Here is an 18,291-nt window from a genome sequence, read left to right on the forward strand (position 1 = left end):
GTCTGAGTTTTCCCTGCTTTGAGCCCCTGGAAGTTGCAGCATTAGAGAGCCCTTAGGGTAGAATGAGCACTGGAGGTAGAGCCCAGGTCCAGTCCCTTCAAAGCAGTCCCTTCACCTGGGCCCAGCAAAGTGGTAGAACAGGCTCCAGGGCTCTACCACCCTCGCAGGGAGGGACAGGATGGGCACGCTAGGCTCTAGGGAGCATATTTACACATCTGGTTTCACTCAGCGGGCCTCAATTCCTGAAAACCCCTGAGCTCCCCAGGAGAGCATCGTTGAGTGACCTCTGGAAAAGCAGAAGTGAAGTCTGGGAACACACTGTCCTCTCACACTGTGCCGTGGCCAGCTGGCCAGCAAGGCCCCTCCGTGGGCCATGAGGCCATGGGTGAGTCTAAAGCAGGGGGCCGCCCCGCCTAGTGTACTGTGCCAGGGCTGCCTCTGTGCCTGCTGGGCCCCTGGGGCAGCGTGAGACCAACCCCTGGCCTGGGCCAAGACCCTCCCTCCCTGCCTCCCTGGGGCCTTTGCTGCAGAGGCTTGGGGACTGGAGATGCTGTGTGCTGCCTGCCCCTGGGAGCCCTGGTGGGGCTGAAAGATCACTTTCAGGGCTGGCAGGATCTGGGAAGGGTTTCAGGAAGTGGATGGGAGGCAGGGCTGCCCAGCTGCCACCTCTCAAGGTCTGGCTGGAGCTGGCTGCCAAGCCCACACTTGGTCCCTCAGAGAGCAGAGAGTGTTGGACAGGCTAGGGGTCCTCATGCCCTCCTGCTAATCAGGGGCAAGAGTGGTAATCAGAGGTGCTAGCTGGGGCCTGGGCTCTGCTGGTGAGGGGTCCTGGCCCAGAAGACCTGGGTTGGGGGTTGGCAGGCAGTGGAGGGACAGGTGGCAACTATGGGGCCTCCTTGAGTCTGGCATGGCCCTGGGAGGAACAGTCATGCCAGGTGGGTGTTGGGCTACAACCTGCCCAGGCACCTTCAAAGAGCTCAGCTGGATCCTGCTGGAGCAGGGCAATGGTCTTTGACACAGGCAGTCTCAAGGTGGACAGGGGTGCCCTGTGGAGGAGGGAGGGCAGGGCTCTCACTTGCCAGGTTGGGGTGTGCCCTCCCAAACCAGCCTCTCTGGCTGGCCTGAGGAAGCAGCCCTGTTTCCTGGACTTCAAGGGCTTCTCTCGCGGGCACCCTGTGGACTTGCCTGGAGCACTTGCTTGTGCCAGAGATCACAGGCAGGTCGCCCTAACCGGAGAATAGCACCGGTAGAGCAGAGAGTCAAGGTCTAAGGCTGAGGCTGTGCTAGGGCTGAGGGTGTGGGGCCTCACAGGCTGGGGAGAGGAGGCCAGGCTCTGGGGCCACGGGGGCTGCTGGGTAAAGGTGACAGCGACACGTTGGAGTTGGAAAACAACGCTCTGGTGATGGTATGGAGAGTGGACTTGGGAGCTGGGAGCCAAGATGTGGGGCAGGAGACCAGCAAAAGGGCACTGTGGCGGTGAGGACGGCTTAGCGGCCCCGGGAAGTGAAGTTGGGGGGATAGTCACCAGAACATTGGGACAGGCAACACTGGGAAGCAGAGGAGGTCTGGGAGGGTCCTGGGTGGGGTTGAGGGGCCCTGAGGAGCTGGCTCAAGGCCCTCAGGGGAGGCTGCAGGCCACGGGAAACTGAGCTGATTGGCTTCCTCTGAGGAGGGCTTTAGGTTGTACTGCAGAGAGAACTTTCTGACAGCAGCAGCATCTTCTTGGACATGAGAACTCAGCCTCTGAGGAAGTCTTTTGCTGTGAGAGATCCCAGACTGGCCAGACATTCCTGATGCCGGGCCATGGATGGGAGGATTTGGGGTAGACAGCTGGGCTTGTGGGTAGACCAGAGCAGTCCCCCACATCTGTGCTAACTAGAACACTGCTCACACCTCAGCCCAGGCACGTCTGGGGCTCTCAGGGGCTGTCACCGAGGCTTTCAGGCTTCAGAGCACAGAGCAGAATTAGCCCCTGCCTTCCCAGAGCCCCTGGCGTCCTCGTCTGCCCTCGGGGGCTGGGCCAGGGCTGGGTGGCCGAGTCTCCCACAAAGCTCCCAACAAGTTCCAGGCCTCTTCTCCTATGCTCTGATCCCACCCCCAGTCACACCTCCTCCACATCCCTCGGAGAGAGCAGGAAGCTGGAGGGGAGGGGGCTGGTTTCTAATGGACCTGTCCCAGCCCTGAGGACTGTGTAAAGGGCTTGGGGCTGCCAGCCACTGGGCCTGGCTGCCAGGTTTCTTGAACAGAGTCAGAGCTGGTTCAGAAGCCCTGTGTGGTCTGAGCCAAAGGATCGGCTAACCTGCCTGCCTCCAAGTTGCCTTCTTGGCTAGTGGGCTGTCCCCTCACCCTGGGTCACAGGGAGAAGTGGGTCTTGGCCAGGGGAAGTGGTCTGGAATGGCCCTCTGATGTCGTCACTGGGGGCTTTTAAAAATGAGTTTCCTGGTAAGGAAAACTCAGGCCTTGGGCAGGATTCTCGGTAGAATCTCCCGGGTTTGCTCTGATTCGACAAACACTAGCAGAAACCACCCGGTCGTCTGTGTTCCAGCAGCCAAGTCCCCAGATGCAGTGTCAGCAGAATGCAGTAGCCAAGACACAGGGATGTTTGCTTTAAGGCCCATGCTAAGCCCCAGGGGTGGGGGGCATGCAAAGGAGAATCCACCCATCAGCTTTGCTCCTCTTATTCACATGTACTACCTTCTGAAGGAATGGCTGGCACCACAAGTGATGCCAGAGGGGTTATCTGTGAACCATGACAGTCTAGGGCCCCCGTCAGGTGGGCAGTGAGTGTCCAGGTTGCCTCCAAGGCTGTGGAGGGGCCTGCTGTGGCCCCTCTTACCTCTCTGCCACCTGCCAGCTCTTCTGGAACTAAAGTCTGCCTGGGCAGCTGGGTCCATATCTGAAAGGCCCATCCTGGGCCAAGGGCCATGGGAGAATGGTCAAAAATGTAAGGGGTGGGGGAGGAGAGGAGACCAGAGTTGGGGATGGAGAGAATCCACCAGGTCTGATCTATATCCCCATCCTCTCTATGCTTGACTGTGGGACTCGACACGTTTCACGTTTCCTCTGATTTCCCTTTTTTAAGTCTGTGAAATGGGCATGGCTGGCGGCTCCAGCACATAGGTTGCTCCTGGCATGGCGTTAAGTATTCAGCAGGGCCCATCTGTTTCCAGTTAGAGTTGGTCTTGGTTCCCGCCTTGTGTTGGGGTGCTGCTTCCCACCTCATCAGTGCCAGGTGTTGAATGGAGTTGGTGGGGGCTGGAGAGGAGAGGGAGGGTGCTTGGTGGTGGGGGACTTGGGGAGAAAACCTGCCCAGGGAGGGCAGCCCCGTGGAGCAGGTGAGGCTGGGGCACAGAGGTTTCATGCGGCTGGAGAGATTGGGCAGCTGTAGTGGAGGTGTAGCACGGCACTTGGGGAAGCCTTCCGGCAGCAAGTGCAAGGATGCCAGGCGAGGGGGTGTCGGGAGGCCTGGCCCCTGGTTGCTTTGGAGGATAGGAATCAGGATGCCGGGCTGGGGTCCAGGGCCCAAACTCACTGTCCCAGAGAATAGTGGGACCACTGGCATGAGGGGCCCTGCCAAGAGGACTGGGTTTTACCCTGCTTTTTGCCCTGTGCATCTAGTCTGGCTTCCAAGCCCTGGCTGTGGCCTGTCACCGCCTGAGAAGGGCTCTTTGCTGCTGCAGTGGCTGGATGGATAAACGGACAGGTTTGAGCTGGCAGCTGCTGCGCCAGACCGTCAGACAGAGAACACCACATCCCAGCCCGGGCTTCCAGCTGCTGTCCGCACTGTGGCTTCCCCTAGTGGGGATTGGAGCGCCTACTTTGTCCAGGCCATAACTCCCTGCCCACTAGTTTTTTCAAGTATCACAATGTTTACTGATAGATGAAAGATGTAAAAGCAGGGCATATGACATATGACTTGATAAACTAAGTAGAGTTAATTTCAGTATGAAAATAAGAGGTACCAATTCATATTCTCACCATTTGTTTCATACCCACAAAAACCACTTCGAGGGCATTAACGATCTCTCAAAACTTACCAGTTTTGTGCAAGTAAACCATGTTTCTTTTTTTTAAAAAATAAATTTATTTTTTATTTTTGGCTGCATTGGGTCTTTGTTGCTGCGCGTGGGCTTTCTCTAGTTGCGGTGCGCGGGCTTCTCATTGCGGTGGCTTCTCCTGTTGCGGAGCACGGTCTCTAGGCGTGTGGGCTTCAGTAGTTGTGGCTCATGGGCTTAGTTGCTCCCCAGCATGTGGGATCTTCCCTGACCAGGGCTTGAACCCATGTCCCCTGCATTGGCAGGCGGATTCTTAACCACTGTGCCACCAGGGAAGCCCCCCATGTTTCTTTAAAAAACACAAAACAAAATACTTGTGCACTTATCCAGAGTCACGGATATTAAAAGCTAGCTTGTAAAACCTATCACTAGAGGTGGGAATACAGGCTTATGCTCATACAGCGAAATCCCTCAATTAGAGTTAAGAATTTTTCTGTAACAACCAAATGGTTAATCAAATACTGCAACAACTCGAGCATTACTGAGCAAAGCACCTTCTTACCCCATGCCTTATTCCAGGTGTAGGTGGGCCTTGGCCACACTGGTGAGGAGGGGGAAGAATGGACCCAGGGCAGGGCTCACAGCAGACGGCCGGGGGTGAGGATGGAGGGGTGTGCACACCTCCTGGGAAAAATGGCAGCGGGGTCCACGGGGCAGAGCAGGGGGCTGGTGGCTTCTCCCTGCCCCACCTTGCTCTCAGTTCTGTCCCCCTTTTGGGTGGCCACCGGAAAAAAGGTGTGAATGGTAGAGCGATGGCAAAGGCAGCGGATGATGAAGGCCTCCTGCAGGCCTCACGAGGTTCAAGTCCACTCTGAGTGCCCAGGAGCCACAGAGGACAGGAGTGCTGACTGCCACCCGGGTGCAGGTAGAAAGTGGCCACTCCGATGGCATGCACCCCTCCATTCCTCCCTCCCTCCACGCCTCCCTCCCATATACTCTTTCATCTCTTCTTTGGCACACCTGACTCTGGGCTGGGAGCATTCTCCTCCTGATGGGGTACAGGAGGAGGGGCACCACAGGGGTCCCCTAAGTCTGTGGAGTGATGATGTGCCCCACTTGCCCTTCTTCTCTAAGCAGCCTGGTATAGCATGGCCCTCCAGGTCCACAGACACACGGGGAGGCCTTAAGCCGGGGCAAGGGGGGTGGCGCTTGTGGAAATGTTCACAGGTGTCACCCTTCCTGTCATCCTCTGGGCAACCTTCCAGGGCACAGAAAGCATGCATTCCTCAGTCAGCAGAAGCCAGCCTCCACTGTTGGGCCTTAATCCACACTCGCATGCATATGCACACATGGGTCCCTCCTCAACCACTGTCCTTGGTACTGCCATCACTACCACAGTGTCCCCCATTTCAAAGCCCAGTAGCAAACCCTCCTGCTGTCTTCACCAGCCCTCTATCCAGTCTTCCATTTATTCCACGGTTACTTACTGAACATGAAAATGCACCAGAACATACTGTGTTCTAGGCTCTAGCATACTGCAGTGACCCAGAGTCCCTGCTATCATGGTTTATGTGCCCCGTGCCAGGTGGGATGTGATGTGTTACAAAGAAAAATGGCACAAATGAAGGGACAGAGTGGGGGGGGCTATAGGAGAAGCCTCTGAAGATGGGCATTTGAGGAGAGCTCATCACTTTCCAAGCAAGGGGACAGGGAAAGGGCCTGAGGTGAGGATGTGCAGATGAGTGATGGGGTCTGCCTGGTGTTTTAAGATTGCTTTGGCTGCTGGGTGGAGAAGAGACTGGGGGATGGGATGCACGGGCAACAGCTGTGAGACAGGTTGTTGCCACGATTCCCCTGGGACTCACCTGTCCTGCCTCCCCAGGGCCCTTCTGCTCTGTCCTCTCCTCCCTTTTCCCTCACTCCTGCTCTGAAGAGCTCAGGAGAGCCCGTGGGCTTGGCTTGCCTGCCTCCAGCTACTCCTCAGGCAAGGCCAGTCTTTCTCCCCAGCCTCATCTCCCCCTCACACCGCTCATTTGCCCTTTAGGCCACTCCTCACTCATGCCATCCTGCTAGCTGCTTCCTTTGCATTTTCCTGTCCCTGCGTTTTGCCTGGCCCAGCCTGGAGTGTCCTTTCGGTCCTATCTTGGTGCCCTCTCCACTTTACCCTTGGCCTGGGGCATGTCCTTCATTTCATATGCATTGTTTCTGCCTGGGGGTACGTTGGCTTGCTCCTTTAACCCTGAGGCTCTGGAGGGTAGGGCCCATGTCTTATTCTGCTTTAAGTTAGGGCCATCCTGGAGCCCACCATGCAGGAGAGCCTCAAAGGCTGTGGGTTGTGAATGGCACCTTGGGTTGGGGTTTCCCAGGTTTTCTTGTCGTTTGGGGGAACAATGGTTTTACTTGTACTTGGACTCTGGGGCCCAGTGTCCTGGCTTTGGCCTGATTGCCCTGGAGTAGGCTCTGAGCCAACAGGGAGGTGGAGGCAGGGACAGGAGGTCAGGGTAGCAGCAGGGCACAACTGCAGGCGAGGGTCTGGGACCCAGAGTCGGGGTGGGGACAGGGACTTGGGGTCCTGGGGAGGCTCAGCACGGCCAGCTCTCACCCCCGACCCTTGGGTTTCAGACCTGAAGCTGCACCTGCAGAGCACCGACTACGGCAACTTCCTGGCCAATGAGGCATCACCGCTGACAGTGTCCGTCATCGATGACCGGCTCAAGGAGAAGATGGTGGTGGAGTTCCGCCATATGAGGAACCATGCCTATGAGCCGCTCGCCAGCTTCCTGGACTTCATTACGTGAGTGTTCTCTATAGTGCCTTTTCCCCCCACTGGATGGGACAGCTCCTCTGTCAGCAGGGTCCTCCCGGGTTGGGTGGCTGGGCTGCTTATTCAACAATGCTGGGCCCAGGCCACCACCTATAAAATGGGGTCACCAGCCACTTCAGTGCTGTCTGGGAACTTGGTGGGCAGGCCCGAGTGTCCCACGCTGTAGTGCTGGATGAAGCTGCTTTCCCTGTGTCCCTGGTGTCAACAGGCATCAGGAATGACAGCAGCCCTTTCCCTCGTTCACCCTATAACACTCACCCTGAACACTCACCAGGCCCCCACTGCCCATGATGGGGTTGGGGGATAGGTAGAGCTTTGAAGAGTCAGGTTTTGGGATGGACCATTCAGGCCCTATGACCTTGTTTGGGCTGAGGCTCCTCTGTCGTCTCTGACCATGGCCCTGGGTCTCAGGGAGAAGTGGGGCAAGGCGGAGAGGGTGCTGAACACCTGGCCGCCTTTCCCAGTTCTGGCCCAGGCCCCCATGCTAACAACCCTTGGCTGCCCAGCGTTCTTACTGTCTAATCCTTGGGTGCAACCCTGCCTCCACTAAGCTCCTGGAGAAGAGGAAAGGACTCTGAGACCTACAGGCTGGGGAGGGCACTTGGACGAGACAGCCTCTGCTCACCAGGTGTGCCTGTGGAAACAGGGAGGTAGAGAGGCCCCTTCTGCTAGGATGGCCCAGGAGCCACGAGCCAGGGCCTGGTGGACAAAGAGTTGGCCCCGGCCCAGGTGGCTGCCCAGTGCAGGTGGTGGACAGAGACATCGGTGGCTGGCTTACATGAGCGTGCTCTGCACTGCTGGAGTGTGTGTGTGTGTTGTGGGGAAGCCTTTCCAGGCGCTCTTCTGGGTACTGTCTAGCTTTAACCCTTCCCTGCTGGTGGGACCCCCAGATCCGTGGGACCTGCCATACCTCCTACCCTTATACTTGCAGAGACAGGGCTGGATGCTTGCTGCTTGGCCTGCTTCCCACCCCCAGCCAGGAGCAGCCATTTACTCGCTCAAGTAGGGGCTGCAACCAGAAGGGCTCTATCCTTGGGTTGAGGCCACAGGCTGGGACACTTGAAGGGCTCAGGCTGGGAAGCAGGCTGTCTCCTGGCCACAGGCCTCCTTCCGGGGGACCTCCCTGCTGTCCTGGCTGGATCCATATCACACTGCCCTGGCCTCCATCAGGGTACAGCCGACATGGTCCTTCTGGGCAGGAGGCCAGAGATGGCATGCGTCTCGTGCTGCCACATTGGGGGTCATACTGCAGTGCCCATCTGTCAGTGAACCCCTAGCCTGGGCCTGGGTGTCCTTTACCCCAAGGCCAGAGCTGAAGGACATACCAGGAAGCAGTGCGTTTATTGCCAGAGCCCAGCCTTCACCTTGTTTGCACAGGGCTCCTTCAGCTTCCTGGTGAATGTTCTGGCCGTGCTAGCTAGGCTGGCCAGAGGAGGCTGACCCCATGCCAGTGGTCAGATGTCATCCATCCTGCTGCCTGCTTGGCCACCTGCCTGTGCTGCCAGCCCCTGGCCTGTCTTGGTGCCCTCAGAGGCTTGGTCTTAGCCTGCCAGGCCATGAAACTGGAGAGGGCTCTGAGCATGACTGAGGCTGCATGGCCGCCAGCTGTTTGCTGGAGGTTGGCTGCAAGCACCAAGCATGCTTAAAGCAGCCAAGCACTATCCTGTGGCAGGCTGTCACTTCCCCGCCCCTTCCATTCATGGGTGAGTGTGGCTCACAGTCTTCCCATCCCCTCAGTCCTGCTCTGTCTCAGGAATAGCTCGGCAGCCACGTGTCAGCCTGTCTGAGCCTGTGGCTGCTTGTTCATGACCTCGTCATCTCCAGTGACCTGCTCCTCTGCTCTCCACTTGAGCCACCCCCACGATGGCTGCCCAAGAACATGTCACCACCTGGAACTGCTCCGGCCCTGAAATCGCTGAGTCAGGCACCCCGTCTCTACCCACAGCCTTCAGGCCTTCCCGCCCACTCTCAGCCCCTTGTGGGACATGGGTTCCGGACTCAGCAGGGCTCTGGATCTTGCTTCCTCCCCTGCCACCCCTTCTGTCTTCATTTTCCTCCCTCCCCAGCTGAGGTTCCCTGGTCCATCATTCAGGCACTCTTCTGCCAACATCCGCAGCGCTCTTGGCCGCCCATCTCATGGTCCCACCCGGCTGGCAGCTCCCCAGCCCTGGAGGAAGCCCAGCAGCCTCCAGCCTCGAGGCGCCCTCCCCCACCTCCGCTGCCGGGAGCAGAGCCGGGGAAGCCAGTGTTGGGTGGATTTTCCCTGCTGCCAGACATGCACACTTACTAGTTTAGCTGGCCTGGACTGTCCCTGCCCAGCTGGCCACTCGCTCTCCCTACTCAGCACCCTGCAGCTCCCCACCGAGGGTGGGAAGACCACCTCCCCATCTTAAACACCATTCATCTCCTGCCCCCAGCCTTCTCTCCGGGTAGATGGCCCACCTTTTCCTCCACAGAGACAGTAGAAGCCAGTCCACCTCCCAGCACTGTGCCTGTGCCCCTCTGCATTCCAATGGCAGAGGTACCCTCCTCTTCTCTTGGGTCCTTCTGCTGATGTCCTGAGTCCCCTCACCCCACTCCCTGAACCCTGAGGGCCACTCATCTGCACTCCTGTCTGTGCAGCCCCTTCCCTTCCAGATTCTTCCCAACAGCATCTAAACAAGTTCAAATCTCTCACACCATTAAAAACCCATCTTGTGCGGCCTGAACTTTTACATTCACTCTGTGTTCTCTCATCTCCTGCATCCTGAGCCTCCAGTCCGCTTCCAGCCATCCCATCACTCCACCAAAGGCCCCGGCTAAGGTCACCGCTGACCTTCATGTGGCCAGGGTCTCCAGACCTAACAGGAGCCACACCCGTCTTACCTCCTCCCAGCAGTCTCCTTTCTCTCATGGTGTCTCTTCTATTTACCTCCTTCCTCCCCGGCTGCTTCTCCTCTTCCTCCTCCACCCTGGCTCATCCCAGGAGTTACGAGTATTGCAGAAAGGGCTGAAGGCTTCCACAGGGGCCTGTCCAGGGGACCTCCCCAGGCCAGGGACTCACCACTGTCTTCCCTGAGGAGGTGGCTGTTTGGCTGAGGGGAAGGGCATTTGAAAGAAGAATTGGGGGAAGGCAGGGGGAACCATACATGTCCCGAGCAGGTGGAGCACGGGGCCCCTGGCTCTGTGACCCTCTGGGAAGGAAGCAGATACCCTAGAGATGTCCAGAGGAATGTTACCGGAAAGGAGAGTGCCATCCCCAGGTGATGGACACGTCAGCTAGATACCCAATCCTGGATGTGGGGGCTTGAGGGAGCAATGCTAGTGCTACCCGCAGACAGAGCTGGCCCAGGATGGCTGGAACTGGTTTCTCCAGGAGGCAGTGAGTTCCTTGTCATTGCAGGTGTGCAAGCAGAAGCTGGGCAAGGTGTCCTCTGTCCTCCTGTGTGAGAGACAGTGTCCAGTGCTTTTGTAGATCCCAGCCAGCCTTGAGCCAACACACATGACCAGTATTCAGCTCTGGGCCAGGTGCAGTGCCAGGAGGGAGGGAGACTTATGGATGCAATAGGATGGGTGCCAGTGGTGGTGCAGATAGCTTCTGGGGAGGCCTGTGGGAAGCTGCCACAAATGGAACCAGGGGCTTCAGCATTGAGAGGACTCGAGGGTCAGATGGGGTTTGAGAGGCCACTCAGAGTGGGTGGCCAGAGTGGAGGCAGCTGCCTCATGTGTGGTAGACAGGCCCTGAGTGAGAGAGGTCCCTCTGAAGTAGACTGTCGTCAGTCATGTGGTTTTGAGATGATTCAGCTCAATTTCATGGTGATAACCTGGTGATAACATCACTGTACCAAGGGCTCCTTCCAGACTCAGCCATTCACTTGCTATCTGACATGGGGTGGAGCCTCTGTTGGGTTCTCTGAGCTTCAGAGGAGACTTGGATCTGGGCCATCCCATATGGTGTCCTATGAGAGAGTAGGCCCCAGAAGGGAAGCTGGGAGAGAATGGCTTGTGGAGAAGTGAGTTTGGTCTCTGGGGATTCCCAGGTGGGCCCCAAAGGCCTTGTCCTTAGATGAGTGAGCCTCCCTGGAGGGGCCGTCTCCAGTGTGTAGCACCTGCCTGAAGCCCAGGCACCCATTGGCAGAGCCCAGGCACGGTGACCTGCACCATCTGGGGGAGGTGAGGTCTCATATTCTACTGTGCCACCAGCCTGGAGTGGGCAGCTGGAAAGAAGCTTTGTCCTGGGACAATGGCCTCAAGTGCCCAGTGGGCCTGTCAGCACACCTGCCACTCTCCCCAGGTCACATTTTCCAAACCTTGGGCTCTGCTGGGTCACAGCGGGTATCAGGTGTCCTCAGGCCTCCCTATTCTGGCCCCCCAGCCCTCACTGTCCACAACCACCGTTTCTGAGTTGATAGCAGGGTCTCTGTAGGCTGTGGTTTCTGGGTCCTGGGCTCGACCCGGCTCCGGCCCTGAGGGAGAGCCAGCACTGACACTGTTCTCCTGAGCCTGAGGGAGAGCATGCAGGTGCCCTTTGATGCTGAGAAGTCTCAGGTCTCAGGATGGGTCAGGGAGGACCCAACTGGACCTCAGGAGAGGGGCAGGATTTTAATAAGGAGAAGGTCAGGGCGTCACTGGCTCTGCTGGGGGCTGTACTTCAGTCATCCTAATTGCAGAGGGGAAACTGAGGCTTGACAGGTAATGTGCTGAAGCCACAGCTTGATATCTCTGTTCACTTTCCACCTGGGCAGTGCTCTGTAGGACTCAGATGTGATTGAGCACAGGTACGGTTACTAGTTGCTTCTGCTGGGAGCTGTAGTTGGGCCGACTGGCCGGGTAGTCATCATGGCCTATCCAGCGCCAAGCCTGCCCCCCCCCCCCCCCCCCGCCCCGGGGCCAAATGATGAGACCATGGGAGCAAGCCATCATGCTCCAGCAGGTGGCGCCAAAGGGCACAGCAGAGGGATAGGGCTTGGCTAGGGGCTGGGAAGACTTCTTGGAGGAAGTGGCTTTCTAAACCCCATCTCAAGACTTCTTTTGGCCCAGGCTGACTCTTGAAGGCACAGGGTGAGGGAGGGCCTCAGGGCAGAGGAATACAGACTGCCCTACGCCCACCCCAAGAGGGCCTCTGGCCTGGCGGGCAGACGCCTGTCCACTCCCCAACTGTCTTCCTCTGGAGGGAGATGCTGACCAGCTGGAACCTCACACTCTCCTATTAAGGCCAAATGAAGGGAGGACTGGTGGAGTGGCTTTCTGGGGGCAGGGAGGCAGCAGCTCAAGCCAGACGAGGAGGAGGATTTCCCTGCCTGCTGAAGGGCTTCACCTTGGAGGAAAAGCAGACAGCTGGGCCGGCATCATCTCTGTCATGCCCTGCCTCCTTTCATCCCAGGAAAGGAGATTCTGGCTCTCATTGGGCAGGGGAGAGAAATCAGGGGCTACTGCCATAGTAACCTTGCAGTTGACCCAGGGGAGGGAGCCACTGGGCCTGGCACAGGGTCATCCAAAGCTGGTCTAGCCTGGATTAGAAGGGGGCCTTGGAAGGGGCTGGGGAGCTTTACTTGGCTTAGCATTTCCCTTGGTGCCCAGCCAGGACTTCTAGCAGGAGAGTCTGGGGGCAGCCAGGGGGTGCTATCACCAGCCCTCACATTTGCTGTCAGGGCTGAAAAGTGAATCATAGCCATCCTGTTCCACATCACTGGAGGGACAGCAGCAAAGCCAGACAGTGGAGTCTTCCCACAGGGCTCAGCTCCGAGCCGGGTCAGGACCCTGACGATTGCCAAGGCACCTTCCTTGGGCCCTGACACCAGCCCCATCCCCAACATAAATGAATACCCTGTGGTGCGAGGAGCTGAGAGGTTTAGAGAAAGGAAACTGACTTGTGAAGATTCCTCTGAGAAGACAAGGCTAGATGGGGAGTGTAGAGTCAAGGCATGGGGACCTGGACGTGGGTGGACGTGCATGGACACTGACCAAGAGACATAGTGCTTCTCTGCTTTATGATGTGACAGGGCCTGGGGCCTGCAACCTCTGTGTCTCATATCCTCTGACAGTGGGGCTGGTGATGCTGGTGGTTGTGGGATCAGTTGGATAGAACAGCTCGAAGAGTTACAGCGTTCTCCCCGTCCCTGCCCAAAGTCTGGTGAGAGCATGAACGAGCATCTTCGGGTTCGGGGGTGGGGACTTTGTGGCTGTCTCAGGGAACACGATGGCTAGAGCGGGGCTGGATGGGACACAGGTGGAGTGTTGCGGGGGTCCTGCGGTGCGTGAGATTCTGGAGGCATCAGGGGCACGAGGGATGTGCTGTGCAGGGTAGGGACAATGCAGGCTGGGGCTGGAGACCAAGGCACAAGCTCTGGCGGGATCTCTCTCAGGTCCCTCGACTCTGCCAGCTCTGTCAGGTTGGGGCAAAAGGCTGGCCGTTTGAGCCCCTCGACTCGCGGCTGTGAATGGGCCCTGCCTGAAGCCCTCAGTTTGAGAAGGCAGGCCTGTCTCTTCTCAGCACACATCCTGTGGCTGACCCAGCTGGATTGGGGGCAGAGAGAGGGCAGCTGCCTGGCCCCAAGCCCGGGAGAGCAGAGGTCATAGCAGGGCACTGGGCTGGGTGGGAGTTGGGGGAGTGTGTAGCAGGCAGGGGGGTGGGGGTCAGGCGGGGACAGGAGCTGTGGTTTCTTCCTCCTGCCGCCTTCCTGGCAGGCCCTGTGGGAGTTCCCCCCGTAGCCAGCCCTCTGAGCTGAGGTCTAGGCCACCACCTCCTTACTTTTCTTCCCTTGGAATTGGGGGCCACTTCCTACCTTGGACAGCCTCAAGATACTGTCACAGGACAGCTGTTGGCCCACCCAACAGCCAGGGTGTGCTCAGTGCCCAATTCAGGGCAGCAGCCTCCAGTCCAGCTCCCACCCTTCAGTGGGAGCCCCACTCTGGCCTTGGAGCTGAACCCCCAGGCCTCATCCAGCTGCCTCATGCTCTGAGATCATCAGTGGTGACAAGCTGGAGGAATGTTGTGGCTCCTGCAGCCTGACTGGGGCCCTCTCGCCCTCTTCACTCTATTTCTCACACAGGTGACTACATGGAACTCTTGGCCACAGCCCCTTTGTGGCATTGTCTCAATGGGTGGAGGCAGAGCTTGCCCGTTGCCAAGTCTGAGCTGGGTAGCCCCACCCCTCCCCAGCTCTCCAGCCCCCTCTGCTGCCTGTACACTGTCCAGAGCGGGCCTTCTGTGCCGGAGGGGACTGACCTGAGCCCAGGCTCCTTCCAGGTCTCTGGGTCTCCTCCAGGCCATCCGGGTGGATCTTCAGGCCCTAAAGGAGGCAGTGCCCTGTCTTTGGAGTGGGCTGCACAGGGCAGCTGTCTGCCTGCTTGTCTCAGCCTGACTGACCAGGGGCCTTACTCCAGGGACCCTCCCTCTGAGTCTTCTCTGGTTTTCCCTAGAGAAGCTTCTCCCCACTCCACTCCTCAGCCTCTCCTCCTCTTGCCATCTCCCCCTCTGTCCCCACCAGCAGCCAGAGTGCTTGTGGTACTCCTTGCTTATATCCTGCCCATGGGTCCCTCGTGCTCAAAACGAAGTCAGGACCCTCAGCCGGACCCATAGGACCCGCCTCTAGGCTCCAGCCTGCTGGCAGCACCGTGCCGGTTCCCTTCCTTCTGCCAACCCTGACCGTGCTCAGTTCCTTGAGGCGTCCGCCACTCAGCAATTGCTTCCAGGCCTTTGCACACACTGTTCCCTCTTCCCAGAACACGCTTTCATCTCCCAGTTCTTTCATCCCCCATGCTGGCCCGTGCGCCTCACCTCCATGCGCCCATGCTTCCCGTGTCTTGCCAGAACACTGTTCACACCTGGGGGGTAGTTACTACCTGCTTCCTGATCACTCATGGGGTATAAGTTCTCCCCCCGACCCAGGGAGGGGCCGTGTCTGTCCTGTGCTTCTGGTGCCGGAGGAGGGGGCACCCTTGGACAGGGAGAGGAGCCTGAGGTGGTGCTTGCCGTTGAGGGGCTGGTGGCCTGCGCTGCGTGGGGGCAGGGGCGTGGTGCTGTGCCAAGACTTCAAGGGCTGCCGCGCTGCTGTGTGCCTCCCGCAGTTACAGCTACATGATTGACAACGTAATCCTGCTCATCACGGGCACGCTGCACCAGCGCTCTATCGCCGAGCTCGTGCCCAAGTGCCACCCACTAGGCAGCTTTGAGCAGATGGAGGCCGTGAACATCGCACAGACGCCCGCCGAGCTCTACAATGCCATTCTGGTGGACACGCCCCTGGGTGAGCTACCCTGGCTGAGGAGGGAGGTGGCGGGCAGCGGCATCAGTGTCAGTGCCTCTGTGTGGGGTTTTCGGACCCCCGGGGGCGGCCCTGAGCCAGAAAGCGAGGTCCGCCCACTGCTGCTTACCCTTCTCTTCCCTTCCACTTGGCCTCCCATTCTCTCCTCCTCACCTGCCTTTTGCTCCCTTCCTGTTGCTTTTGCTGGGCCAGGCTGACTAGCCCCAGGGCCTGACTCAGACCATCTCATTTTGTGAATCTGTCTGATTTCTCCGAATGCAGAGGAAGGCTGAGCTCGCGGAGAGTGGAGAGAGGGTTTCGGGTCCCTTGGAGTCTTGGGAGCTCTGACAGACCATGGCCCTAAGCTGGGCTGGAGTGGCTTGCTGCCTGTGAGGCAGAGGAGGGGAGCAAAGAGCTTCACTTACCTCCACAAAGCAGATCCCAGGGGCCAAGTCAGGCAGTGTCCGGCAGGATGCAGAGTTCATGTCAGAGGCCAAGGAAGGAAGGGGAACTGGGAGCTTCCTGCAGGGCCCCACCTAGGCAGCACTGGCTCCTGCCTGCCTTGGAGGGAGTCTGGGGAGAAGGCACTAAGGCTGTCACCAGCTAGTGCCCTCACAGCCAGAGTCCTAGTCCCCAGGGCACCACCTCCAGGAAGCCACCAGGGTTGAACAACTGGGCCCTAAGCTGCACTTGGTCCTGCACTAAGAGGCCTAAGCCCTACTTGCTGGCCTTATCTGCACAAGATCTTATCTCTCACAATAACTCTGAGCTAGTTCTGGGCTGTTGGTGGCTTCTTCAGTTTCTTCACCTTTAAAGAAGAAACAGACCAGTGAGTCCGTGGGTCCCTGGGGATCGAGGGGCTCTATCCTGCGTTGGCCTCTAATTCCCAGCCCTCCAGTGGCCCCCTGGGTCACTGCTCCATGCTCACCCAGCTGTCATGCTCATTCCTTGTTCTAAGGAGAAGGACGGTTTTCCAAATGTGGGCCCCAGGCTCTCCTGGGAGATGCAGAGAAGTGGGCGTCAGGCCCAGAATCCACAGCTGCCCCTCGAGAAGGGAGGATGTCACAGGCTCTTATGCAAGCCTTTCTTTGGCATGATCTGAGCTTGGGTCTGCCCCAGAGGCGATTAGATCATGTTATGGCTGGCCGCCTCCTTTATAAATCAGTTTTAGGAGCAAGAAGGCAGGAGAAGCTCAGGTCAGTACACATGGCCTGGAGTATTGCTTCGGCCACTTCTAAGGCAGTAGTCCAGACCAGGTTGAGTGCCCCCCAATTACCAGCCAGATGGGCCTTGTGGCAGGGGTCCTCTGTGCCCTGCAGGGGCAGTTGAACATTAGCACAATTCTTGCTTCGGCCGAGTCCACTCGCCTGCCTCTCATACCCACGTCTTTCCTCCCCAGCGGCTTTTTTCCAGGACTGCATCTCAGAGCAGGACCTTGATGAGATGAACATCGAGATCATCCGAAACACGCTGTACAAGGTAGTGCCCCTGGACCCAGGGGTGGTGAAGTAGGTGGGCGGGGCCACGGGCACAGTGGGCTGATGATTATGTGGGTGCTGGGACAGGACACAGCTGCTCCAGGCTCCTCTCCCAGGGGCTTATCTGCTCACTCTCTGGCTCCCGTGACTGGTGCAAGACTTCATGGAACAGGTTCTCCATCCCCTGGGCCCAGATCAAATCAGCAGGAGTGGCTGGTGCTCCGCAGCTTGGCCTGTCAGAGCGGGCTCCTGAATGGCCACTCCCCCTGCATCCAGGAGGGTTACTGGCCACCACCCAGGCCATAGCTCTCAGGCTCACCCCACCTGGACTGTCACCAGCAAGGACAGGCACCTGAGAACGGTGTGGGGAGGAACACAGCCAGGCATAGCCAGGTCCCTGTGTCCCCAGGTTCCCAGGTCTAGAACCAGTGCTGTGGCCCATCATCTTCAACCCCACCCACCTTCTGCTTCCCACCAGGCTGTGGGACAAGCTGGTGACCCCTGGAAATAGAGTGGGCTTGGGATTCCTGGCTCAGCCCTGCCCTGGCCCAAAGAGTTTAGGAGCAGGGCTGAGAGCCAAGGAAGGGGGCCGGCCAGGGACCAGTGAGGGCTTTTTGGGGCAGACTGGGCCCTGGCCACGGTGAGGACCTCTGAAGCCAGGACCTCTGATGGGTCAGTAGTGGGCAGGCCCTGAAGGGGGCCTGAAGATAGCACTGGCCAGCAGCCCTGCTGACCTAACCCTGAGAACGTCTGTCTCTTGGATCTTCATGGTGAGGCTCTTCTCCTGTCCTAGTTGGAGCTAGGTGGCCAACACAGTGGCAGCCTGAGCGCAGGCCCTCCAGTCTCCCTGCGGGGGTCTGGGCCAGGGTGCAGGGAGGGTCTGGAGGTAGGTGAAGAGCCTACCTGGAGGTTGTAGTAGTGTAGGCAGGGGGACAGCACATGCAGAAGCAAGTGTGGAACACGGGCCAAGCGGCAAGCAGTTTGCCGTGGAAGTGCAGGTTCCAGATGGACAGTGGGAGACAGGTCTGGAAAAAAAGGCAGGCACAGGATCAAGTCACCCAGGGTCTTGAACACCAGGCCAGAAGTTTGAATTTTATCCTGTGGGCAGGGTTGGCCAACGAAGGTTTCCAACAGGGCGGAGTATCATCAGAATGTGAGGACAGCCTAGAGGGGACAAGACTAGAGGTAGGAAGATTATTGGCTTCTTTACTCCTCGGGACTGCCCTAGGAGCTAGGTGGGCATCAGTATCCCCATTTGTAAGACGAGGAAACTGAGGGCTTAGAGAAGGAGGGTGGGTTGCCTGAAGCCACTTGCTAGACACTGGCAGCACGGCTCAGCTTGTCTGCAAAGCGAGCGCTCTCGCCTGCCAGTAGGGAGAAAAAGAGGGAGATGGGGAGGGTGGGGTGAGGGGGGCCATGGGGGGCGGGCAGGCAGTGAGAGCCGGCTCAGGTGTGCCAGTGCTCATGCTGCCCGCAGCCCCTGCCCACCCCCACGGGGCTGCTGCCTGCCCAGCTGGCCCACTGCCGGCTTCCTTGCCCTGAGGCAGGGTGAGGGGTGCGGCTGTCCCCCCAGCCTCACCCACACCGTCACCGGGCCTGACTGGTTCTAGCTGGAGTCACTGGCGAGGGCTGCCCGGGCACCAGCTTGTAAACACCGACCCAATGATACAGGCACCGTGCCAGGACCGCCTGTCAGGCGATGTCCCAGCCCAGTGGCCACAGATGGGAGATTAGGCGGACCCCCAGTAGCGGGTGGGAACTGTAGGCAG

General features: G+C 58.5%; 1 protein-coding gene across 1 annotated transcript in view; it reads left to right on the forward strand.

Moving 5' to 3' along the window:
* Nucleotides 1–18,291, forward strand: part of ATP6V0D1 (ATPase H+ transporting V0 subunit d1) — a 38,036-nt gene that overhangs the window by 16,908 nt on the left and 2,837 nt on the right. The window contains exons 2-4 of the mRNA XM_082863414.1: nucleotides 6,618–6,789; nucleotides 14,869–15,047; nucleotides 16,444–16,523. Of these exons, the coding sequence (XP_082719540.1) occupies nucleotides 6,618–6,789; nucleotides 14,869–15,047; nucleotides 16,444–16,523 (431 nt within the window). The remainder of the gene's footprint in view (nucleotides 1–6,617; nucleotides 6,790–14,868; nucleotides 15,048–16,443; nucleotides 16,524–18,291) is intronic.

This window comes from Leucopleurus acutus, assembly GCF_964270905.1.
Source record: "Leucopleurus acutus genome assembly, chromosome: 20".
Taxonomy (NCBI): Eukaryota; Metazoa; Chordata; class Mammalia; order Artiodactyla; family Delphinidae; genus Leucopleurus; species Leucopleurus acutus.